Source organism: Girardinichthys multiradiatus, chromosome 12 (assembly GCF_021462225.1).
Source record: "Girardinichthys multiradiatus isolate DD_20200921_A chromosome 12, DD_fGirMul_XY1, whole genome shotgun sequence".
NCBI classification, from domain to species: domain Eukaryota; kingdom Metazoa; phylum Chordata; class Actinopteri; order Cyprinodontiformes; family Goodeidae; genus Girardinichthys; species Girardinichthys multiradiatus.
In genome coordinates this window covers 26310911-26331489 of record NC_061805.1, presented here as the reverse complement: position 1 = coordinate 26331489, position 20579 = coordinate 26310911, and the positions used below count along the sequence as shown (strand labels likewise).

Here is a 20579-nt window from a genome sequence, read left to right as displayed (position 1 = left end):
AACAGGGATAAAACTCAGGAACTAGTTCCTTTTATACTTCAAAAAAGGTGTCTCTTGGATGCAAGGTCTCAGTTATTTAAAGAATATCTGGTTGCTGTCAGATCAGCCCTTTAGTTCGGCTTCTCATACCAAGCTGTGATGTGGATGCTAACGTTAGTGTCATCGGTGGTTAGCCAATTGTTGTCGTCTCTCAGTGTTTTAAAAAAAACATTTGGATCTGGTCTGCCACTCTGTCACCCTTTCTTTTTTTTTACAGATACACCAAAAATCGTGCCAGATCAATGATTTAAATGTGATAGAGACTCCTTCAATGCATATATAAGTTGTTGGCAGTGCTATTAGCGGTCAACACAACAGGCCAATAACCCAAGAGCTGCCTCTTTGAAGACTGCTAAAGTATAAAGCGTAGATACAGGCTGTCAAACTTTTAAATAGTCTCTCTTTAGCCTCTGTTCAGCTCTTTAGTTTAGCCTTTTAGGAAGTCCTAAAACAGATGCTAACTTTAGCATTACTAGCTGCCAAATATTATCCAATTGCAACACAGAATTTCAAGCTTAAAGCATATATCTTTTCATTTCGGGCTAAAAATATTATTTTAGACTTATTTCAACTAATGAAGTCACATTCTGACAAACTATATTGATGAGAAATATCTTAGCATTTTAATATTGAATTCTAGTCTTTACAGCTATTGATGATACTTTTTATTTCTGCATGGTTGTAAAGAAAAGTGGGTTTAATTTGCTTTCAGCCCACTTGTCAATGACTTGAAGGATTGTTCGGCATTATTCCAGTGTGTAAAACGTGTGTGCACTGTTTGTCAGTAGGTACAGCACGCTCAGGGAGAATGTATCGCTGAATAAACTGTCCTTGTGCTTTTTTACAAAGACCTTTTCCATCTTTTTTTAATCTTTTTTTTTTTCATTTGTTTCCTGTTGAACAATGACCCGGTACAGCTTTTTCCTCCCAAACGTTTTGAGGAAGCTATTTTTCAGCAGGACCGTCCTCTCAAGTTCTTATCCAATGGAGGCCTCTGGCTCTCTGGTGAAAACCAAACAAAGACAGGAATGTTGATGAGGGCTCCATCTTTACTCAAGGCTCTCCCTTTTTTAAAACTCTGCTTTGCTGTAATGTGCTATGCTGCACCCCAGGAATCTTCCAGAAGGCCCCAGTGTGGTAGAGGCTTTTAGCAGCTCCTCAGATGTATGTAGCGTGAACCCTGTCGTTGCTGGAGCTTGTGAGCATCTCCATTTTGCAGCAAGTGCCACTGTTCACACTTTTGTTTTTTTTAGCACCCTAGCTGTCTGAGAGCTGAGCCACCCCCTCGTGCTCTTGTGGGCAAAAGTGAGCAAAGACAAGGCTCTTTTGGTTGTTTTTTTTCTTGTACACGCCTTCACTCACGTGGCAGCAAGATCACATGCACTTTGCTCTGAAATTGAAACTGGCATTTAGCATCACATTGCTTTTACTGGGCAGCTTTGATGTTTTTCAAAAGGGCAGGTGTGTTTGTGTGTGTGTGTGTGTGTGTGCGTGTGTGGTATGGGTCTCTTTTCACTGATGTGTGTTGGTATTTGTTTGATGTGTGTCCAGCCTTACAGGGCTAGAAGGTGAATTCCTTAATTTCCCCACGGACTCAATTAGCTTTGTGATTGGCTGAGAGAAGGGCAGGTTATGCCGTCTTCTGAAGGAAAGAAGACCTTTGAAACTGAGGTGGGAGCGGAGGAAGGAAAGAAAAAAAAAGTGAAGCAGAATAGGAGATGAGTAGGCCACAGTTGCAATCATGTGGAGCTCCTGATGCTCCAGAAGACTCGGCCCCGTCTGGATTATTATAATGAGAGACAGAAACCAGAGAAGCTCCTCCATCCTCCAGCAGGTGTTGCTTAACTCTGACTTCATTATGACCAATTAGAGTGAAGAAAATACTAATTATACCTTAGTTTCTAGGTGATTAAATGGTAGGTTGAAAGTAAATTGCAGGGATAGGGTAACTGAAATCCCCCCGGTGGCGACTTAAGTCATTTTCATTTTGAAGTCACAGTCAGAGCGCCATAATGAAGACTTTTTCTGTCTATACACTATTTCTGTCTAACTGCTTGTTACACTAAGAAGAACGACGTGATTTCATTATGATGTTCATGATTTTTACAACTTTAATGTGGTTCTCTCTGATCACCAACCTTCATTTGTCTTTCACTATTTCTTATCTTGAGTTTTTTCCCCGTCCTTTTGTGATAGTTCCTAATTAATAAAGTAGGACAAAACTTTAAATGTAATGTCATATTTTAAAGTGGAAAAAGTATTTCTCAAATCTTTTTCCTGTGTGTCTCCATCAGGTTGCCGGTATTGGAGTCCACAGCATCGTCCGGTGATCTCTCGCGACCTCACCACATTGTGTCTGTAGTTCCCAACCGCTACCCGCGCTGGTTCACGCTGAGCCACATAGAGTCTCAGCAGTGTGAGCTGGCTTCCACCATGCTCACTGCCGCTAAAGGTACACATTCACCTGCAAAAACAACTCTTGAAAAACAGGCTTATAATTAATTTTTGCCCCTGGTTAAGATGTGTAAAATCTGTTTTCTGGTAGCCATTTCTTGATTTACAAAGATAAATATGCTCATACGTTACTTGAATGCTAAGTTCTTATGTCTTAAGACTAACGAAGAAATATGCGAGCCACATAGTGTCAGTTTTACAGTATTAACCTGTCAACTAAACATACCTTACTTTATTATTCTACTTTGAGTATCAAAAGGCAAATTGTTTTTTTTGAAGGTATTTATAATTACTTTTTTTTAATAAAGAAGCACCACACACACCTCTGAGTGTTTTCTCAACAGATATTATCAGTTTATATCAGTGTATATATATGAAATAAAAAAATGTTTCATTTAATTACATTTTTTCAAAAATATGTACTGTTTATTTCACAGTACCTTGTCACCATGATATACCTATTGACGCTGATGAGCCATTAAACCTAAACTACACATCTTTACTAGGGGTGCCAATAATTGTAGAGGGCTCGTTATATATACAAATATGTGCTGAACTCATGTGTTATCTCATTCTAACTCATTTCTCTGCTTTAATCCTTCTAGGCGACAGTCGCCGGTTAGAGACGGTCCTGGAGTCCATCCAGAAAAACATTCACTCCTCGTCTCACATCTTCAAACTGGCACAGGACGCGTTCAAGATCGCCACTCTCATGGACAGCCTGCCGGACATCACTCTTCTCAAAGTTTCTCTGGAGCTCGGACTGCAGGTGTGCAAAAACATCTTCGCCAGTGGCCGAAATGGCCCCGCGCTTCTATCTGTAAACACAAATCAGAGTGTTTGTGGCTCACTTGTGTTTGGCACCTGATGGTAGTGACTAGTAAGACCAAATTAGTAAGCAGGTTGCAGGGGTCTTTGTCATATTAAGAGTCTCAGTTTCTTCTAGTCTACAAGTCATCATCACAGACTGGAAGAAAGATCCATCTTCAGTTGTCAGAAATGCGTTTGTACAAATGTACAGTTAAAGCTATTTCTTAAATGTCTGAACATGTTCTTGATCTGTCTGTGCACGTTCAATTATATTTACCAGAATCACTGTTCTGTTTCAGTCTGAGATTAAAAAAAATAATCTATAGTATTAATTTGTTGCAATGCTGCATATTACAGTCATCAGTTGGTGTTAGTGATGTAATCATACAAAGTCTGTGCTGATTTGTTTTGGCTTTTGAGTAATTTTCAAAAAGGTAAACACCCAAAGCTCTTGAGAATGACATTCGTTCTACAAATGATACTAGTAAGGTCATTCTGAAACGTAAGCTTAGGATAAACTCTCAGTAAATATGTTTCTGTTCTATTAAATTGTAGCCTCAATACCTTCCCTTCACATTGCCCAAACACTGCCTCATTTACAATGTAGCAGTCTTGGACCATTATTTTATTTTATATACAATTTGTTCTAATATTTATTTTATTTGAAGCATTGGTTTTGTTTCAGATTTAATTTGATTTTGGTCAATATGATTATACCTTCATTTTATTTTCAATATATTTTTTGGTTTTTTTTCAGTTTTATTTTATTAAATGATTTTGGTTTTCTTTTTTGTTCTTTTATCATGTATAATTTTTATTAATTGATTTAGTTTTATTTTATTGAAAAATACTGAGTTTGCATAGTAAAAGTAACCACAAGTGTTAATGAGGGGTTGGAGCTGGAATACCTCAGACTGACTGCCATGGTGTGCTCCAAGACTCATCATTTGGCTTTGGTTAGGAGCCTTGTGATCTTTGCAGCTTTAACTCACCTACAGTCAAAGAGGGGTCCTTCACCTTAAGCTTGGTGGTCTTTGCCAAATGTAATCCACAAAATAATGGCTGGAAAAAATGAACAAAAATGATTGCCTCAAGAGGTTGCAAAGACCAAGTCAAAGTTAAGATCTCAGCATAATTGACCACAGTCTTAATGAACTTAAGCAGGGTTATTAAGGAGATTAGTGTGAATGAAACCATAATGAAAATGTTTTCCTGCATGCAAATTTCTGTCTGACAGCCGCAAAAATAACATGAAACTGAAAAAGAAAGTTAGATAAAAATCAATGGCAAGCCATCATGAATAATAATAGTCTCTGGCTTACTAACTGGTTTTTGTTCACCAACTCACCTTTCAATCCATTCTCCATGGCTTCTTGCCTTCTTCAGGTCATGAGAATAACTCTGTCCACATTAAACTGGAGGAGGAGAGAGATGGTGCGCTGGTTAGTCACGTGTGCCACTGAAGTCGGTGAGTCTTAGTCCGGAATGGGCTAAATCAATGTTTGTTCTCCAAATTTATCCTCAACCATTATTTTTATTTTCTCCACAAAATGTGTCCTCCAGGTGTCTATGCACTGGACAGCATTATGCAGAGCTGGTTCACGCTCTTCACCCCCACAGAAGCCACCAGTATCGTGGCCACCACCGTCATGTCCAACAGCACCATAGTTCGCTTGCACCTGGACTGCCACCAGCAGGAGAACTTGGCCTCGTCCGCTCGCACGCTCGCCCTGCAGTGTGCCATGAAGGATCCCCAGAACTGCGCCCTCTCCGCTCTCACACTTTGTGAAAAGGACCACATTGCCTTCGAGACAGCCTACCAGATTGTACTGGATGCTGCAGCAACGGGAATGAGCTACACGCAGCTGTTCACCATTGCGCGCTACATGGAACACCGCGGCTATCCGATGCGAGCGTACAAGCTAGCGACGTTAGCCATGGCTCACCTGAACCTCAGCTACAACCAGGACACACACCCGGCCATTAACGATGTACTGTGGGCCTGCGCGCTCAGCCACTCGCTGGGCAAAAACGAGCTTGCTGCCGTTATTCCTCTGGTGGTCAAAAGCGTGAAGTGCGCCACAGTGCTGTCTGACATTTTGCGGCGGTGCACGCTGACCACCCCGGGCATGGTGTCGGCGTTGCACAGCCGCAGGAACTCTGGGAAGCTGATGTCACTGGACAAGGCGCCGCTAAGGCAGCTGCTGGACGCAACTATTGGGGCCTACATCAACACCACGCACTCGAGGCTCACGCACATCAGCCCCCGGCACTACAGTGAGTTCATTGAGTTCCTTGGGAAGGCCCGGGAGACTTTTATGATGGCTCACGACGGACACATCCAGTTCACCCAGTTCATAGACAACCTGAAACAGATTTACAAGGGCAAAAAGAAACTGATGATGCTAGTGCGGGAGCGGTTTGGCTGAGGGAGAGGCTTCTCTTCCACTCTAGTACTTTTATATTAACTTGAGTCTGCCTTTTGAGCTTTTTTGGACTAATAGACAGGTAAGAGGGATGTGACTTGTAGAATGACGCAAAAAGAGGAAGGAAAAGATGACAAAAAAAGTCAAGAGCCACATGCGGTATTATTGTTCTTGCTGTTGTTATTGTTATGAACATTATTGCTATTATTATTATTAATATTATTACTACTATGTGTACAGAAGCGTTTTTTATTTTTGAGCAGTGAGGAAATTTGTCACATTGTGAATGTTGTGTGTACTTCTCTACATGTGTGCGAGATGAAAATGAAACGTGAAATTACTTTTTTTTCTATATTTTTATGATTTTTAAGCATCTTTTTCCCCCCATTCTCAGTGTATATTGAGTTTTACATTATTGAGTGGCTGAAGCCTTTGTACAATAGCGCTCATTTTAAAAAAAAAAAAAAAAAAAGACCAATTTCAACATCTCTGTATCCTCAAAGAGTAACTAAGGCTTTAAAATTACACAGAGCACCTCCCTTGGTCTAAGCCCTAGCTGATCGGCACTGGGCAGCATTGCACAGCTTAGCTCGGCTCGGCACAGCTTGGGTTAGCACTGACATAAAATGGCTCCATCAGCATTTCCTCACACATAGCAGCAGCACTTGAGCAGCCATTAGCTTTCTCTGGGTCACTCCATACAACAATGCTCTTAGCTAACTCTTGTTGTTATTATCATTATTATTATTATTGTCATACAGTTTTACCCACCCAATCTTAGACTGAGAAGCTGCAGTGACGGCACATCAAAAAGTGAAGTATTATTTCTACATTAAAGTAATGTAGTGCAGCTGGAGTTCTTCACTGCTAAAACTGGACTGGCTTTTCAAAAGTATTTATACCTCTTGAACCTTTCCACAAACTTCAATGTATTTTAAGGGGATTTTAGGTTTTAACCAACATAACGTAGCACATTTTTGAAGTGGAAGGAAAATGATACATAATTTTCTAAATGTTTTAGAAATACATTTGAAAAGTGTGCCATTCATATGCATTCATTCAGCCCCCCTGAGTCAATACTTTGTAGTGTGGTTCGGGGTACTTCTCTAACAGATTTGCCCATCTGGATACTGAGATTTTTGCCCTTTCTTCTTTGCAAAATATCTCAAGCTCAGTCAGATTGAAAGGAGCGTACCTGAACAGCCATTTAAAAGTCTTGCAACACATTATCAATTAGATTTAGGTCTAGACTTTGACTGGACCATCTTAACACATGACTGTGCTCAGATCTAAAACCTTTCCGTTGTTGCTCTGGCTGTATGTTTAAGATCTTTGTTCTCCTAGAAGGTGAACTCACAACTCTTTTGCAGCCTCAAACAGGTTTTCTTCCAGGATTGTCATGTATTTAGCCCAGTCAATCTTCTCATCAACTCTGACCCGCTTCTGTCTCCCTGCTGAAGAAAAGCAGCCGCACAGCATGATGCCACCACCACCGTTTTTCACTATAGTAAAGGTGTGTTCAGGGTGAAATGCATTGTTAGTTTTCTGCCAGAGATGGTGTTTTGCATGCAAGCAAAAAGTTTAATTTTTGTCTCATCTGACCAGAAGACCTTCTTCCACATGCCTGCAGTGTCCCCTATATCGTTTGTGGCGAATTGCAAATGGGACTTGTGTTTTGCTGCTTTCAACACTGGCTTCCTTCTTGGTGCTCTTCCATAAAAGCCATGTTTGTGGGGTACAGAACTAGGTCCAGGTTAGCTTTATTTATATAAAACGGCTACCAGAGTAAAGAGGACTGCCTACATGTGCATGCCACACTTTTGAGACTCAAAAAGGGTCAAAGGGTATGATAAGGAGCTGCGGATATGGTTATTACGTGTAAGAAATTCTTGGGGGGGGTGACTACCTCATAATGCGGTATTGAATCTGCTCCCAGTTGTAGCTTTCATGATATTTATTGATTATGATAGCTGACAGTGTTTATAAAAAATGTTGGGATCCAATGTTAAATGGAAACAGAGTCAGGCTCCTCCTGAGGTCCTTTCTATGCTCTGCTGCCCCTCCCTCATCCTTGCAGCACTCACTGTAAGGTATTTTCAGCCTAGGCCAGTGTCACTTTCCTCTGTGCATGTGAATCATGGATATTCAGACTTTCTACTGTTATAGTTCGTCACGTGGAACATTCAGCAACCGGAAGGTTCTCAGGGATTTTCTCTACGCAGGAAAAAAGAAAAAGGTGGAACAAAACGAACATCTCACTTCGAGGATGAAAAAGATAAAAAAAAAAAACACAACACGACATGACATGAGCAAGCATTTATTGTACTCTGTATATATGCCATAGTATATGTCTGAATATGGAGGATCTGAAATTATATGTTAACTAATTTATACAGAGTATTCTATGTAATGTGAAATACTTGAAGCCGCTGTAGTTTGCTCTCGCTCTCTGACTCTCCATCTCTTTCTCTTTTTTGACTTCTCTTTTCTTCCTCTTTTGTTCAAAACAACATATCAGAAAGACTAGCATGACCTTCTTGAAGGTATATTGTGGACTAACAAGGCCACAAGCGTTCACGTATGAGACCTTGGATTTTTGTGGATTGCAGGATTACTCTCATAGAGGACGACTGTACTTCATTCCTGCTGATTGATGCGTAGAAAGGGGAGGGAGGTAGACTACTTCAGGTTACTGGTCAGCAGAAAATGATTTCTGAAGATCCTGATACATGTAAGTTGTCATGGCGGAGTATACTTGGAAATCCTGTTGGAAAAACTAAGTTAATTAGGGGGGAATCTGGTTAAAAATGGCGTCATGTTTTTGTCCAGCTTCTCATGCATTTCAGAATATTTCTCAGCTGCAGTCCGTCTCATTTTGCAAAAATTTAACAATTCCTGGAGCAGTTATGTCATAGCAAAAAGATGAGGTTCCCTGTTCGTAAGTAAGCACAGGTTCAGAGCTTCAGTATCACAAATCTAGCTGTTCGAAAGCAAGTCTCCTCAATACTCCCTTCAGTCACTGCAGAATTTCCAGTGTCTTCTCTGCAAATGTTCAGCGCCCTGTGTCATTACTAGACTTTTATTTTTATTTTTTTTACCGTACTTCTGATTTTTATTATTTTTATTTTTGTCTTGTCTTTGTTGTGTTGATTAAAGATAAAAAGCAGCCTTTTCTCTTGCCTTGTCTTAACGCTTTAAAGTAACCAAACAGAAGATCTAACAACCAAACGCGTTCGAAAGAGGTGAGAGACAACCAACCTTTTGGTCCCAGCTTTAGTGTCCTTAATTAGTAAGCGAATGGCTGTGTAACTCCATGCTTTAACAAAGCAATTAATCACGCGTGTTTGATAGGAAAACAATACGTCGTCCAGTGTCTCTTGTTCTCTTTGGAAACTATTTCCTCTTGAGTCGTCTAGCTGTTTTTTATTTTATACTTTTTTGGTTTGTGTAGGAATCTTCTGCGCTCCCACTTTATTTATTATGTATACATGCTTATGAAATTAAGATTTGATACACCGATATCAATTTATTTATGTAACTAAATCACTGTTTTATAATCTTGTTAATGAGTCAATAATTGATTTGTTTTTTTTTTTGTTTTAATAAAAGTTAGTTTTTTGAACTGTAAATTGATTGGAGCATTTTATGTCATCAACAGTTACAGTGACGAACAGAAGTTTACATGCACTCCTCAGCCGCATGAATGTGATGGTAATTTTGGCCATTTTAACGATGCATCCTGATATGCGAAAAACAACTGCAATTAATTTTAAAAAGTAACTGGGTATGCTATAGTGGATGTTCTCTAATCCACACAGGATCAAAAGACAGCTTATAGGTTTAAATATCTGCAGCTGAAAACCAGTTTGTACATAAAGTGAATGTCAGACAGTGACGATACGCAGGGCTATCAGAGTAAACGTGCCAATCTTAATCTTAGTGCGAGAATAAATCATTTTGATGATCCTATCTGACTTTAAATAATTTAGTAAAGCCCCTATGGCGATGATATTGTTTCTAAGCTTCTGATAGATGTTTCACAAAACTTGAGTTATTTGGAGGCACACCTGTGCATGTATTTTAAGGCAACACTTTATTCAAGAGAATTTGGTCTTTCACAAGTCTGGTTCATCCATGGGTACAATTTCCAGATACCTGAAGTTGCAGGTGTACCTTTTTAAACAATTAACTGGGATTATAAACAGCATTAATGTTCAGCCATCAAATCGTTCATGAAGGAGGTGGATTCATTTTCCAAGAGATGAACAGGTTGTGGTGCGTAGTAAGTTTATCAACCCCAGAACAAAACCCAAAGGCCTTGTGAAGATGCTGGCTAAAGCTGGGAGGAGAGTTTTATTTTATTTATTTTTTATTTTTTTTAAACTTACAGATGAAGCAGCCTAGGTTATCCTGAGCAATCTGTATAGTTATACTCCTATAGGCCAGGTCAGCTGAGGGAAATACGCAACTACTTTCTCCTACTAATCTCCTATTGTGCATCATCTGAAGTTTGTGCTGCCATTAACTCTTCACAGAAGTTACACCTGGGCCGGTGTTTCTATTTAGCTGTCACAGCTTTCAGTGCATCTGCTGAGCCATAGCTGCCAATAACTTCCTGTTCTCTCTGTATAAATAACACACTTGACCCTGTATTTAACCCTCTACTGGGCAAAGCAATTGAAAGATCTATTGCTGGCACTAACTCTATGTACTCTGTTTTTCATCCCTCAGATTTTACTCCTGGTTCAGAGCCTATATGTTTAGCTGTGTTTGTTATCTAGATGAAGCCTAAAAAGGAGCTACTTTACTTTTTATGTAACACTGAGAGCTCTCCTGGATCAGTGCTTCTGTGGATTTTATGTGTATCCTCTGTCTTCTCAAACCCCCGGTTGGTCGCTGCAGATGGCGTTTACACTGAGCCAGGTTCTGCTGGAAGTCTTTTTCTGTTAAAATGGAGTCTTTCCTTTTTACTGTCGCTACATGCATGTGGGATTGCTGCAAAATTAACGTCTCGATGCAATTGACTGTCCACTGTCACCACATGCTAATCAGATTCCTGGTGGTTCTCGGGTTGCTCCTTACATGGTGAAAAACCTAGGAATCTTAAGCATCCTCACCAATTTTCCTTCATCGTAAAGAACACTTTTGGTCAGATAGTTGCAAACTTGAAGACATTTAGGTGTTCCAACTGCAAAGTGATCTCAGACACACCTGTTAGGGTGCATGTTGAGCCTGCATGCGAGTCATTTTGAGAATTAAAGGAACTTTATGCATTAAAACTTTAGGCAGGAAAACTAAGCATTTATTTTATAATTTTCTTTAATGTATTCAAGGAAACCATATAATAATCAAAAATGTATTTCTTACAGCTCAAGCATCAAAGGTACACTTTTATAAGATGTTTTATTTGTTGTGCGCTATGTTTAGTGCAACCCTGTCATGAATGCTCCAGAATCTAAAAAAGTATATTAATAAAAACATTTTAATAAATACTTATGAAAACCATCACAAAACTCATATTTACATAAAAAAATATTTAAAAATATTTAAGGCTTGTCTACAAATTAAAACAACCTTGAAATCTATCTTGGCCAACTTTTCAGTTGTCACCCCCTTTCATTCTTTTCTACTAATTTCAGTAATTATTTTTAAATATGTGCTTGAATCCATTATGCATCAAGTCATTCAAACTATTAAAAGGATAATAGATCAAACCTGCATGAGTTAAAAAAGTTATTTAAGATTGTTTTTATTTAGAATTAAATGGTGGCAGTGTTAAAATTAGAGTTTTTTAAAGAAACATAGTTAAATAGATACATTGCTCTTAATTGAGGACAATAACATCAATGTTACAACCACTTTAACAGGGTTTCAAGTAATAAGGTTGACATATGGCTTTATCATATGATGCCCTCTGTGTCATGTGACTCAGTGTATTTCCTCTTCCTCTATGATATTATTGGACACAACTTAAGTGCATTATTACTATCATTTAAAATATGCTGTTGAATACATTTATGTTTTAACAATTACAAGACAAAAATTTTAAAGTTGTGGGGATTTGAAAAAATTCACAATAAATAAAAATTTGCGCACCAAATTCTTGCTATTTTACAATTCATTGAACCTGTATATCGTATCATCATTCTAACCTGAAACAATATCTATTCACATGCATCATTTATGCGGCATTCACGGAGCTGATGAATGGATGTAAACTTCAAAAAGGCGTTGGACACTTTTGTTTCAGGAGGTTTGTAATGGAGAATTATGGAACGTGGCCTTTGAGCTCACAGGCAAAGGCTGAAGCGAGAGCTGATTAGATCTCCATCACAGAGATGTGTCAGAAATAAGGGTAGAGATGGATCACTCTCTCTGACAGCAGCTGCCACCCTGTCACACTGTCATCTCAGGCGAGATCATGAAGAATATGAAATGTATCAATTGATATTCCCATGGTCTTTGTAGCTTCTGTCAGGCAGCCAAGCTTAGCCAACCACAATAACCTGTTTACATGTATCCAGCACTGACAGTGGTGCCACAGGATGACTAAATCAGTGTATGCAATTTGTCGAGTGTGTGCCCGCTTGTGTAGACATACTTGTGTACTGTTTTCTTGTTTGCATGCTGCTGTGTGTCTGCGTAGGGTTTAATATAAAGTGTGTGTGTGTGTGTGTGTGTGTGTGTGTGTGTGTGTGTGTGTGTGTTTAGGTCTTTAGGGAACCAATGGGAACAGGTGGTAGCTTCAGACTGAGGGAGCTCCTGACAGCAGCAAGGTCCCCAGACTCCCAGCCCCTCATTAAACATTGACACAAAAACACTACAACTGTCTGTGTGTGAACAGTAATGAAGCGCAGACTGCTACACCGGTATCCACACTGCAACTTGGCACAGCACGAGCCCCCGACTGTGGGTTTGTCTGCAATTGTGTGTGTGTGCGTGTTTGCTGTCCATCTGTGGACACTCATTAATGAGGTACATTTGTCTACAGAGGTGTCCATTCAGATATTGAAGAATTTGTCAGGTTTAGCAACAAAAGCAGGAGTCTGCTGTTGGAAGCCAGACAGGACTGTCCATTTCTTATGTGATGAATGCCTGCCGGTGAGAAATTCTTTGTGTGTGTGTGTGTGTTTATTGATGTAAGTAAGCATACACTTACTTGTGTGTGTGTGTTAGCCCACTTCCTGTGTGTCTGACCTGTACTCAGGTCTCTGCTCACTTCCAGTTGGTAATGACGTCCCCTGGGTGCAGCACAGTACAGCAGCCTCCTCCAGTCTGTCTTATTCTATACTTCTAATGACATCATGATCACACACTGGGCCCTTTCATGCCAAAAGCCCTCTTCCTCACCATCACCATCAAAACTTCTTCTATCTGGAGCACTCATTGTCGCTTCTCTTTGACATACCCTCACACTGCACCATGACTCTACATCATGGTCTTGACATTTTCTCATACAGTAGATCCTTTATGCTGCATGCCTCCATACATAGAAAGCCTTCATTGTTCAGAGTTTCTATACTATGCTGTGAAAATGTATTTGGTCTCTTACAAATTTCTTCACCTTTTATGTCACACTGAAATGTTTCAGATCACCAAACAAGTTGTAATACATGAGTTAGTACTAAGAACAGTTTTTAAATCTTAATTTCATTTATTAAGGGAAAAAGATATCTGGGGCAACCTGACCCAATGCTAATACTGTATGTCATAAAGTAACTGTGATTAACTGTAATTAAATTCTTTTTGAAAAGCTAGGCTCAGTTGCAAAAGCCACACCCAGGCCTCATCACTGTCAGACCTGTATAACCAAGAAATCACTTGAATAAAACCTATCTGACAACATGAAGTAGGCTAAAATTGTTCCAAAGAAATTCAGGAAAGGATTAAAAACACTGCCATTGACATTGGCAGTCTGGTAAGGGTCACACAGCCATTTCCAATGCTTTGGGACTGCATTGAACCACAATGAGAGCTGTTTTACACAAAAGAGAAAATATGGAACAGTGGTTCACACTTCACAGGAATAGCTGACCTACCAAAATCACTCTAGGAGCACATCATTGACTTATACAAGAGGTCACAAAAAAACCCAAAACAGCATCTAAATCTAAAGAAACAAAATTACATTTTTAAATTTGCATTTATCCATTGATTTAGTTCTGTGAGATGTTTTAACCATAATGTTGTTGTGAGTTATGACTCATTGTGCCAACTGGGCAGTTTATAGGCCAATCAGGCTCTTATCATCATTTATTAGTAGCATATTATCTTTATTTACACAGGATGTTATCTTTAGTCCACTCTTCCAGAGCCTCAAATAAAGAAAATGTATACAATAACTTGTTGTGCATTTGTTGTGCATTCCCCGATTTCATGCTGGAAAAATGTCTAAAAATGTTTTTTTTTCTTTTTTTTGCATACTAAACACAAGAACATGTGAAGTAACATGATAATGGTAATTAACATTGACTTAAGATTCACATATTTATAGTCTAAAGCATATTTGTATTCATAGTGTGACCTCAGACAAACGTAGTCTGATACTTCTGCTAAATAGTCATACACTTTGAAATATTCCTCATTTTGAGAAATATTTTTTTTTGCATGAATTTGTATTCAGCCCCATTTACTCTGATGCCCCCAAATAACTCCCAGTCCAATCACCTGCCTCCAGAAATTCTAAAAATAACATAGTATATCTGTGTGTAATTTAATCTCAGTATAAATCCAGCTGTTGTGTGAAGGTCTCAGATGTTTGTAAGAGAACATTAGTGATAAAATAGTATCATGAAGACCAAGGAACAGATTAGAAAAAAAGAGATGGAGAAGTTTAAGGCAGGGTATTACACAATATACCAAGCGTTGGACATCTGTGTAAACGCATCCACCCCACCATGAAAAATTGGCAGCATCAATGCAGATGACTGGAGACTTGGGCAGAGGCTCACCTTGCAGAAGGACCATGACCCTAAACACACAGCAGACCTTCAAATCATATTTATGTGTTATAATGGCCTAGTCAAAGTCCAGACCTTAACCCAATTGAAAATCTGTGGCAAGACTTGGAAATTGATGTTCACAGACACTTTCTATTCAATTTAACTGAACTTCAACAATTTTTCAAAGCAGAATGTGTAAATGTTTTAGAGCTGCCGAGGCATAGCCCAAAAAATTATCAGCTGTGGTGTCAGCTTCCATGGAATATTTACTTGGGTGTTGCTGAGCGCAAAAGCATTGTTCACAGATTTATATCACTTGCCTTTCACTTCACAGTTATATGTGGTGCCAAAATTAAACTGCTCAGCAAAAAACATGAGGAAACTCCTGTAAAGAACTGTTACTTGTCAAATGTATTTCTCCATATAAATAAGTAATGAATTAATAAATAGTAAATATAGTCTGAAACATAACTGAGTCAGTCCCATGGGACACCCCTGTAAAATTCAACTGGTCATTAATTATTTGGTAACATTTGGATTACCCTACTAATCGTACAGGAAGAGAGAACAGTTTTAGTTTTCAGATGTTTTCGCCCTTTGAGGTGCTCTCCTTCTCACTATATTCACTGGATCATGCCTAAGCTCAACTTTGCAGGCTGCATCTGTGAGAAGCAGTTTAGATTTTAGATTCTAAAGTGCTTTCTGCCTCTGACAAACTTTGTATCCTTGCAGGCAAACAACAGAAATCACCAGGTTATAAAATCGCTCTGTTTGTTGTTGTAGATGGCTCGAAGTCTTGGATTCTAAAAAGAAAGCCCTGGGACAAGCAGCAACCCCTCAAAATATTAGGTTCAGTCCAGTGAGACTTTAGATTTCTGAGTACAAAATATAAAAATCAAACCACCTTCAGCATGACTTTAGTATTTTACAATTTTGCACCAACGGCAATTATATCTAACTTTTATTCTCTTACTATTGTTGATTTGTTACAATATTAGATAAAAAAATAATGCTTTCTTTAAAAGTAGTGAATTCAGTCATTGAGACCCCCTTAGCTACTGTTTTGAACTGCCTGTCCTGTACATATAACCTGTTCAGTTATATGTATCTTGCAAGTATCATGCTTTAATATGATTCTCACAGAAAGACATTGCAAAACACCTTTCCACCACCACTGCATGCACTCTTGTCAAAAGGCTGCATCCTAATTACATAATAGCAGTTAACTTAATAAAAGCAGCAACAAACCATCTGACTGTTGTAGATTTTATGCAGATCCCACAACCAAACACTACTCCAGTGTTACCATTATGACCACCTACCTAGTAATGTGTTTGCCACCCTTTTGCTACCAAAACAATACCTACCCATCCAGTCATGGACTTCTCTAGACCTCTGAGGGTGTGCTGTGGTATCTGGGATCAGGATGTTAGCAGCACATGCTTTAGGTCCTGTACATTTTTGGGTGGGAGCCTCCATGAATCAGACGTGTTTGTCCAGCACATCCCACAAATGCTTAAAGGAACTGAGATTGGGGCTCTTTCTGCATGGAGTTTGCATGTTCTCCCCGTGAATGCGTGGGTTCTCACCAGGTACTCTGGCTTCCTCCCACAGTCCAAAGACATGCCTGTTAGGTTAATTGTTCTCTCTAAATTGCCCTTAGGTGTATGAATCACTGTTTGTTTGTGAATGGTTGTTTGTGTGATGGCCTGCGATGGACTGGAGACCTGTCCAGGGTGTACCCTGCCTCTTGCCTGTAGACTGCTGGAGATAGGCACCAGATGTCCCGTGACCCACTATGGAATAAGCGGTAGAAAATGACTGACTGATCTGTGAATGTGCCCCTCTGAATGTGCTACAAATTGTATTCTGACACTTTGTTTTCAGAACAAACATGAACTTGAACAATTTCAGAAACAATAGTTTGTCTTTTGGATCAGTCCACATAACTCAGCCTTTGCTTCCAAGTGCATGAGTTAACCAAGGAGCACCCATTATCATGATGTCAGTTCACCATTATTCCTTACTTAGACCACTTCTAATAGATAATGACCACTGCAGACCAAGAACACCCCACAGCATCTGCAGTTTGGAGATGCTCTGACCTCCTAGTCTAATTATCACAATTTGGTCTTTGTCAAACTCGCTCCAATTCTTTCCCAAGGCCATTTTTCTGCTCCTTACCCATATAACCAAACAAAGATTAATGCTTTGTTATATAGGGCTATCACACCAACCAGCTAACAGGTGGCATGATAGACAATTAATCAGTGTTTGACTTCACCTGTCAGTGTTCATAGTGTTATGCCTGATTGGTGTATATAATATTGTCAAACCATAAGCCTTAAAGACATAGTCTGCTGAAGACTCATCATCTGCTATGTGCCTCAAAACCTACAGGGGTCAAGTGCACTGGCATTGTCAAACAAGTCAGGTTTACAACTACAGCTCTTTTAGATGACTGATACACAAGTGATAAAATACTAAATAAAATTGGTTAACCTTATTTCAACTGTTATGAAAATCAGGGTAGTCAGAATTTCAAGATTTTTTTTCTAACTAAAATGTTTTGCTAATAAAGCGCATCAATAATTTAACTTCAACTCTAGAATGTCAAACTACTATGTAACAATTACACTGGATGCTTGGGGAATAAAACCTTTAATTCGGATGACATAAAGAGGTTATAAGTTGAGATGTGATGATTGATAGGCTCCAAATCAAATTCAGTTTAAGGCCTTAAACGGCCTTGAACAGGCTCTGTTTTTTTGGTTTTTTTTTTTGGTAAGCTGGATTTTTTTAGGTTATTGCATTGAGTAAACTTTAATACATAAACTTTACAGTTTTTATCTCATTGGATGTGAAACACCATTGCTTCCTCTCAGTGACGGGTTTCCAACGAATGGCCCCCTGGGTAAGCCTTGCCTTCTGCCATCCCCAACAGGTTAAAATGCAAGAAATGATCTGAGATTCTGGGCTGGAATAAAATACAGTGCATCTCTGCAAATAAAGAATGATCTGTAGCCTTTTCTCAGAAGTAAGTAGGGTGCGACTATGTAACACATGTGTGTTCAACCTCCCCTTTGAATTGCACGTGCATAAAAGCAATAGGAAACGTGTTAAAGTCACAAATGACAGATAAGTTATATTTAAATATCTGGTGCTCTTGCGCCCTTCTTTCTAATGCTGCCTTGGTCATATGCCCCATATCAAAAACCAGCACTGCTTCCTATCATAAACAAAAAAACATGCATTTAAGGTGAATTCATGAAATCAAGTTGTCCTTAGGTTTGGGTCTAATTGTGCATTGACTGGTGACTTGTTCAGGGTGTACCCTGTACGTTACCTGATCAATAATAGGATATTCTCCGGCCTGCATAGCCCTGCATAGGTTTTAGGAGGTACAGAAAATGGATCAGTGGATGGATGCTTGAGGTTCAGAAACATCACATCACATCCTACAGAAAAAAAACAAAAAGCAAAATGTGATGTTAAATGCCCCAGGATGCTGAATCCCGATAACTCATTTCCCTCCATTTGTATTCAATAGTTTATGCTAAATCAGTGGGATTTTCATGCACAGGGGTTTAAGAGTAAGCTTTATTACCTCTAAATCCACCCGAGTTTTATCCTCATCACTGCTCATTCATGGATCTACTGAAGTCTATCTGGAAAAGCTCGAAGCCAGAACGCGTATCTGCGAGTGCAGTCTATGTTCATCCAACTCTGCCTCTTTCGACAAAAGGTCCAGGGCTTTTACAGTGCTTCAAGCTTGCTATCATTACAGGAGTACAAAAAGAGGATCATAGACATGTGTTCTTCAGCACAGCCTCCAGCATCGGCTCAGCCACCACAGGGACCGACTTTCTTTGCTCCTCTTCTCGGAGAAGGCCGCTGGAGTTTGATCTCCTCTCTCTTCCCTCTATTGGCCCCGAGGCGTCTGATTAAATGCTAATTAAAGCCGTTAGCGCTGCTATCACCGCTGCTAACTCCCCTCTCTCTGTCACAGAGATTAATGCCCCTCGTTCATCATGCTACCTCTCCCAGCCAGAGTACCTGCCCGCCTTGCAAAACCTGATCAAGTCATCATCCCCTCCAAAACCCCTTCTCCCTACGCCCCAACCCGTCGCATGAAGATGGACGAGGGGTTTAAATTTTAATTTGAAAATTGCCCTCAATTACTTCTGCGCCGACCACTTGCCAGAGCTGCTCGTGTGCTTGAGTGGGAAGGGGTTACAGCAGCGGGTCAGTGGCCGTGATGAGCGATAAGAGGACATTAATAAGAAAGGCAGAGGTTCATTTAAAAGCAGAAAGGACAGTGGGAGCAGCTTTCTCATTATTTAACTCCCCCAGCTTTATTTAAAGGACTTTATTTAAGGATACCAAGTTAATGTGTCCTCCAGGACAGACGGTTAAAGCGCCTGACAGAGTGAGAAAGTTATGGCCATAACTTACACCCTGAGCACACACTGCGGTGCCATCTTTTTTTTACCTCTTCTGACATTCTCGCCATTTTCAGCCGGAGCGCTACGAGCCTCCAAGGGATATAAAATCTCAGAACAAACTTACACACGTCATTTAATTTTACTCTTTCACAATTTCTGGCCCACAAATGTTTTACTGGTTCCAGTATTGGTAATTATTCTAAGCTACTGGAATACACAGACCTGTGCGTGACAAGTCAGCCAAATGTCAATGGAACTACCCTCATATTGGGTGAGGCTTGGCCTGAAATATGCAGCTACTCTGAAGGGCCTCATCTAGTGTTTGTTTCCGGCATGTCAGCCTATCTGAACTACCTTGCTGTCTCTTAAATAATAAAATTGGTCCCCTTTCCAAATTAAACTTGAGGTAAACAGGATGTTGTTTGTGTTGAAGGGCTACAAGTTGCTTGGATGAATATGTGCTTCTGAAAGGGCTTTAAAGGAAACTTTTTGGATTTTTTAAGTGAGGAATGACAAGATCACTTGGCACAATAATAAACTGCCATTACTTTTCTTGACCAAGTAAATTCTGTCTCAAGAATCGCTACTTATTTGCTGCTATCGTGGGAATTTTTCTGGTACTGTAAGTATGGTCATGTTCAATAAATTAGAATGAGTTCTGATGAGGCACGTTTGTCAGATTAAAAGTACCCTTTGAAAATAATAACCTTTAAGCAGGTATCAAACATACTTTTCATTAAGCCCACATTTCTGTATTAAAAAAGTTTTTTTTTATTGGTTAGATCTAATATTTCAATCCTAAATTTTGTGTCTTTATTAGATGGAGGCAGATAATCAACATAATAAAGGGGTGAAAGCTTCGATCTTTGTGTAATTCATGTACATAATGTGTTTCACATTTTAAAGTGACTGAAATGAATGAACTTTTCACTAATATTCAAATTAATTGACTATGAGTGTATAAGCTTGTATCATGGACACCTGATATAAGGGTGAGTGCTACATTTGACATCCTGTCAAGACTCTTATTTTGAAGTAAGTAAACAAGTAGTTCTTGAAGTGCCCCACTGTGTTGACAGAATTGGCTGATAAAGATTTCTAATTGAGCTATTGATAACAGGAGCATTCAAGAAGCCTCCACCATTTTGAAATCGGTTTTGTGGCAGCATTGGGCACCCGATTAAAGAAAAATAAAGCTTGCGTAACAGGATGCAAACAGTTCGTAAGCTCTGTGAGAATACTGCTACTGGCTAACTGAACTGGATAAATCTTCACTGACCAGAGATGCTTTAAGTTTGACATTCAGGATTTTACCACCTAATTAAACAATAATAACGGGAAGCCCTGCTCTTTTCAAAGATTTGGCTTTTTTGGCTAGCTGTTACAGTCTCCAAATGGCTCTTTTTTGTTATAATTTTGATGATTATTGTTTGGTCTAATTTAGTAATTATGAATGGTTTATG

The 20579-nt window shown here is 39.4% G+C and overlaps 1 protein-coding gene across 2 annotated transcripts in view; it reads left to right on the top strand.

Moving 5' to 3' along the window:
* LOC124877636 (zinc finger SWIM domain-containing protein 6) overlaps positions 1–6251 on the top strand; it is a 63267-nt gene extending 57016 nt beyond the window's left edge. For both annotated transcript variants that reach the window (XM_047380994.1, XM_047380993.1), the window contains 4 exons: positions 2334–2491; positions 3099–3262; positions 4690–4771; positions 4867–6251. In XM_047380994.1, the coding sequence (XP_047236950.1) occupies positions 2334–2491; positions 3099–3262; positions 4690–4771; positions 4867–5732 (1270 nt within the window). In that variant the 3' untranslated portion in view covers positions 5733–6251. The remainder of the gene's footprint in view (positions 1–2333; positions 2492–3098; positions 3263–4689; positions 4772–4866) is intronic.
* Positions 6252–20579: the final 14328 nt, after the last annotated feature.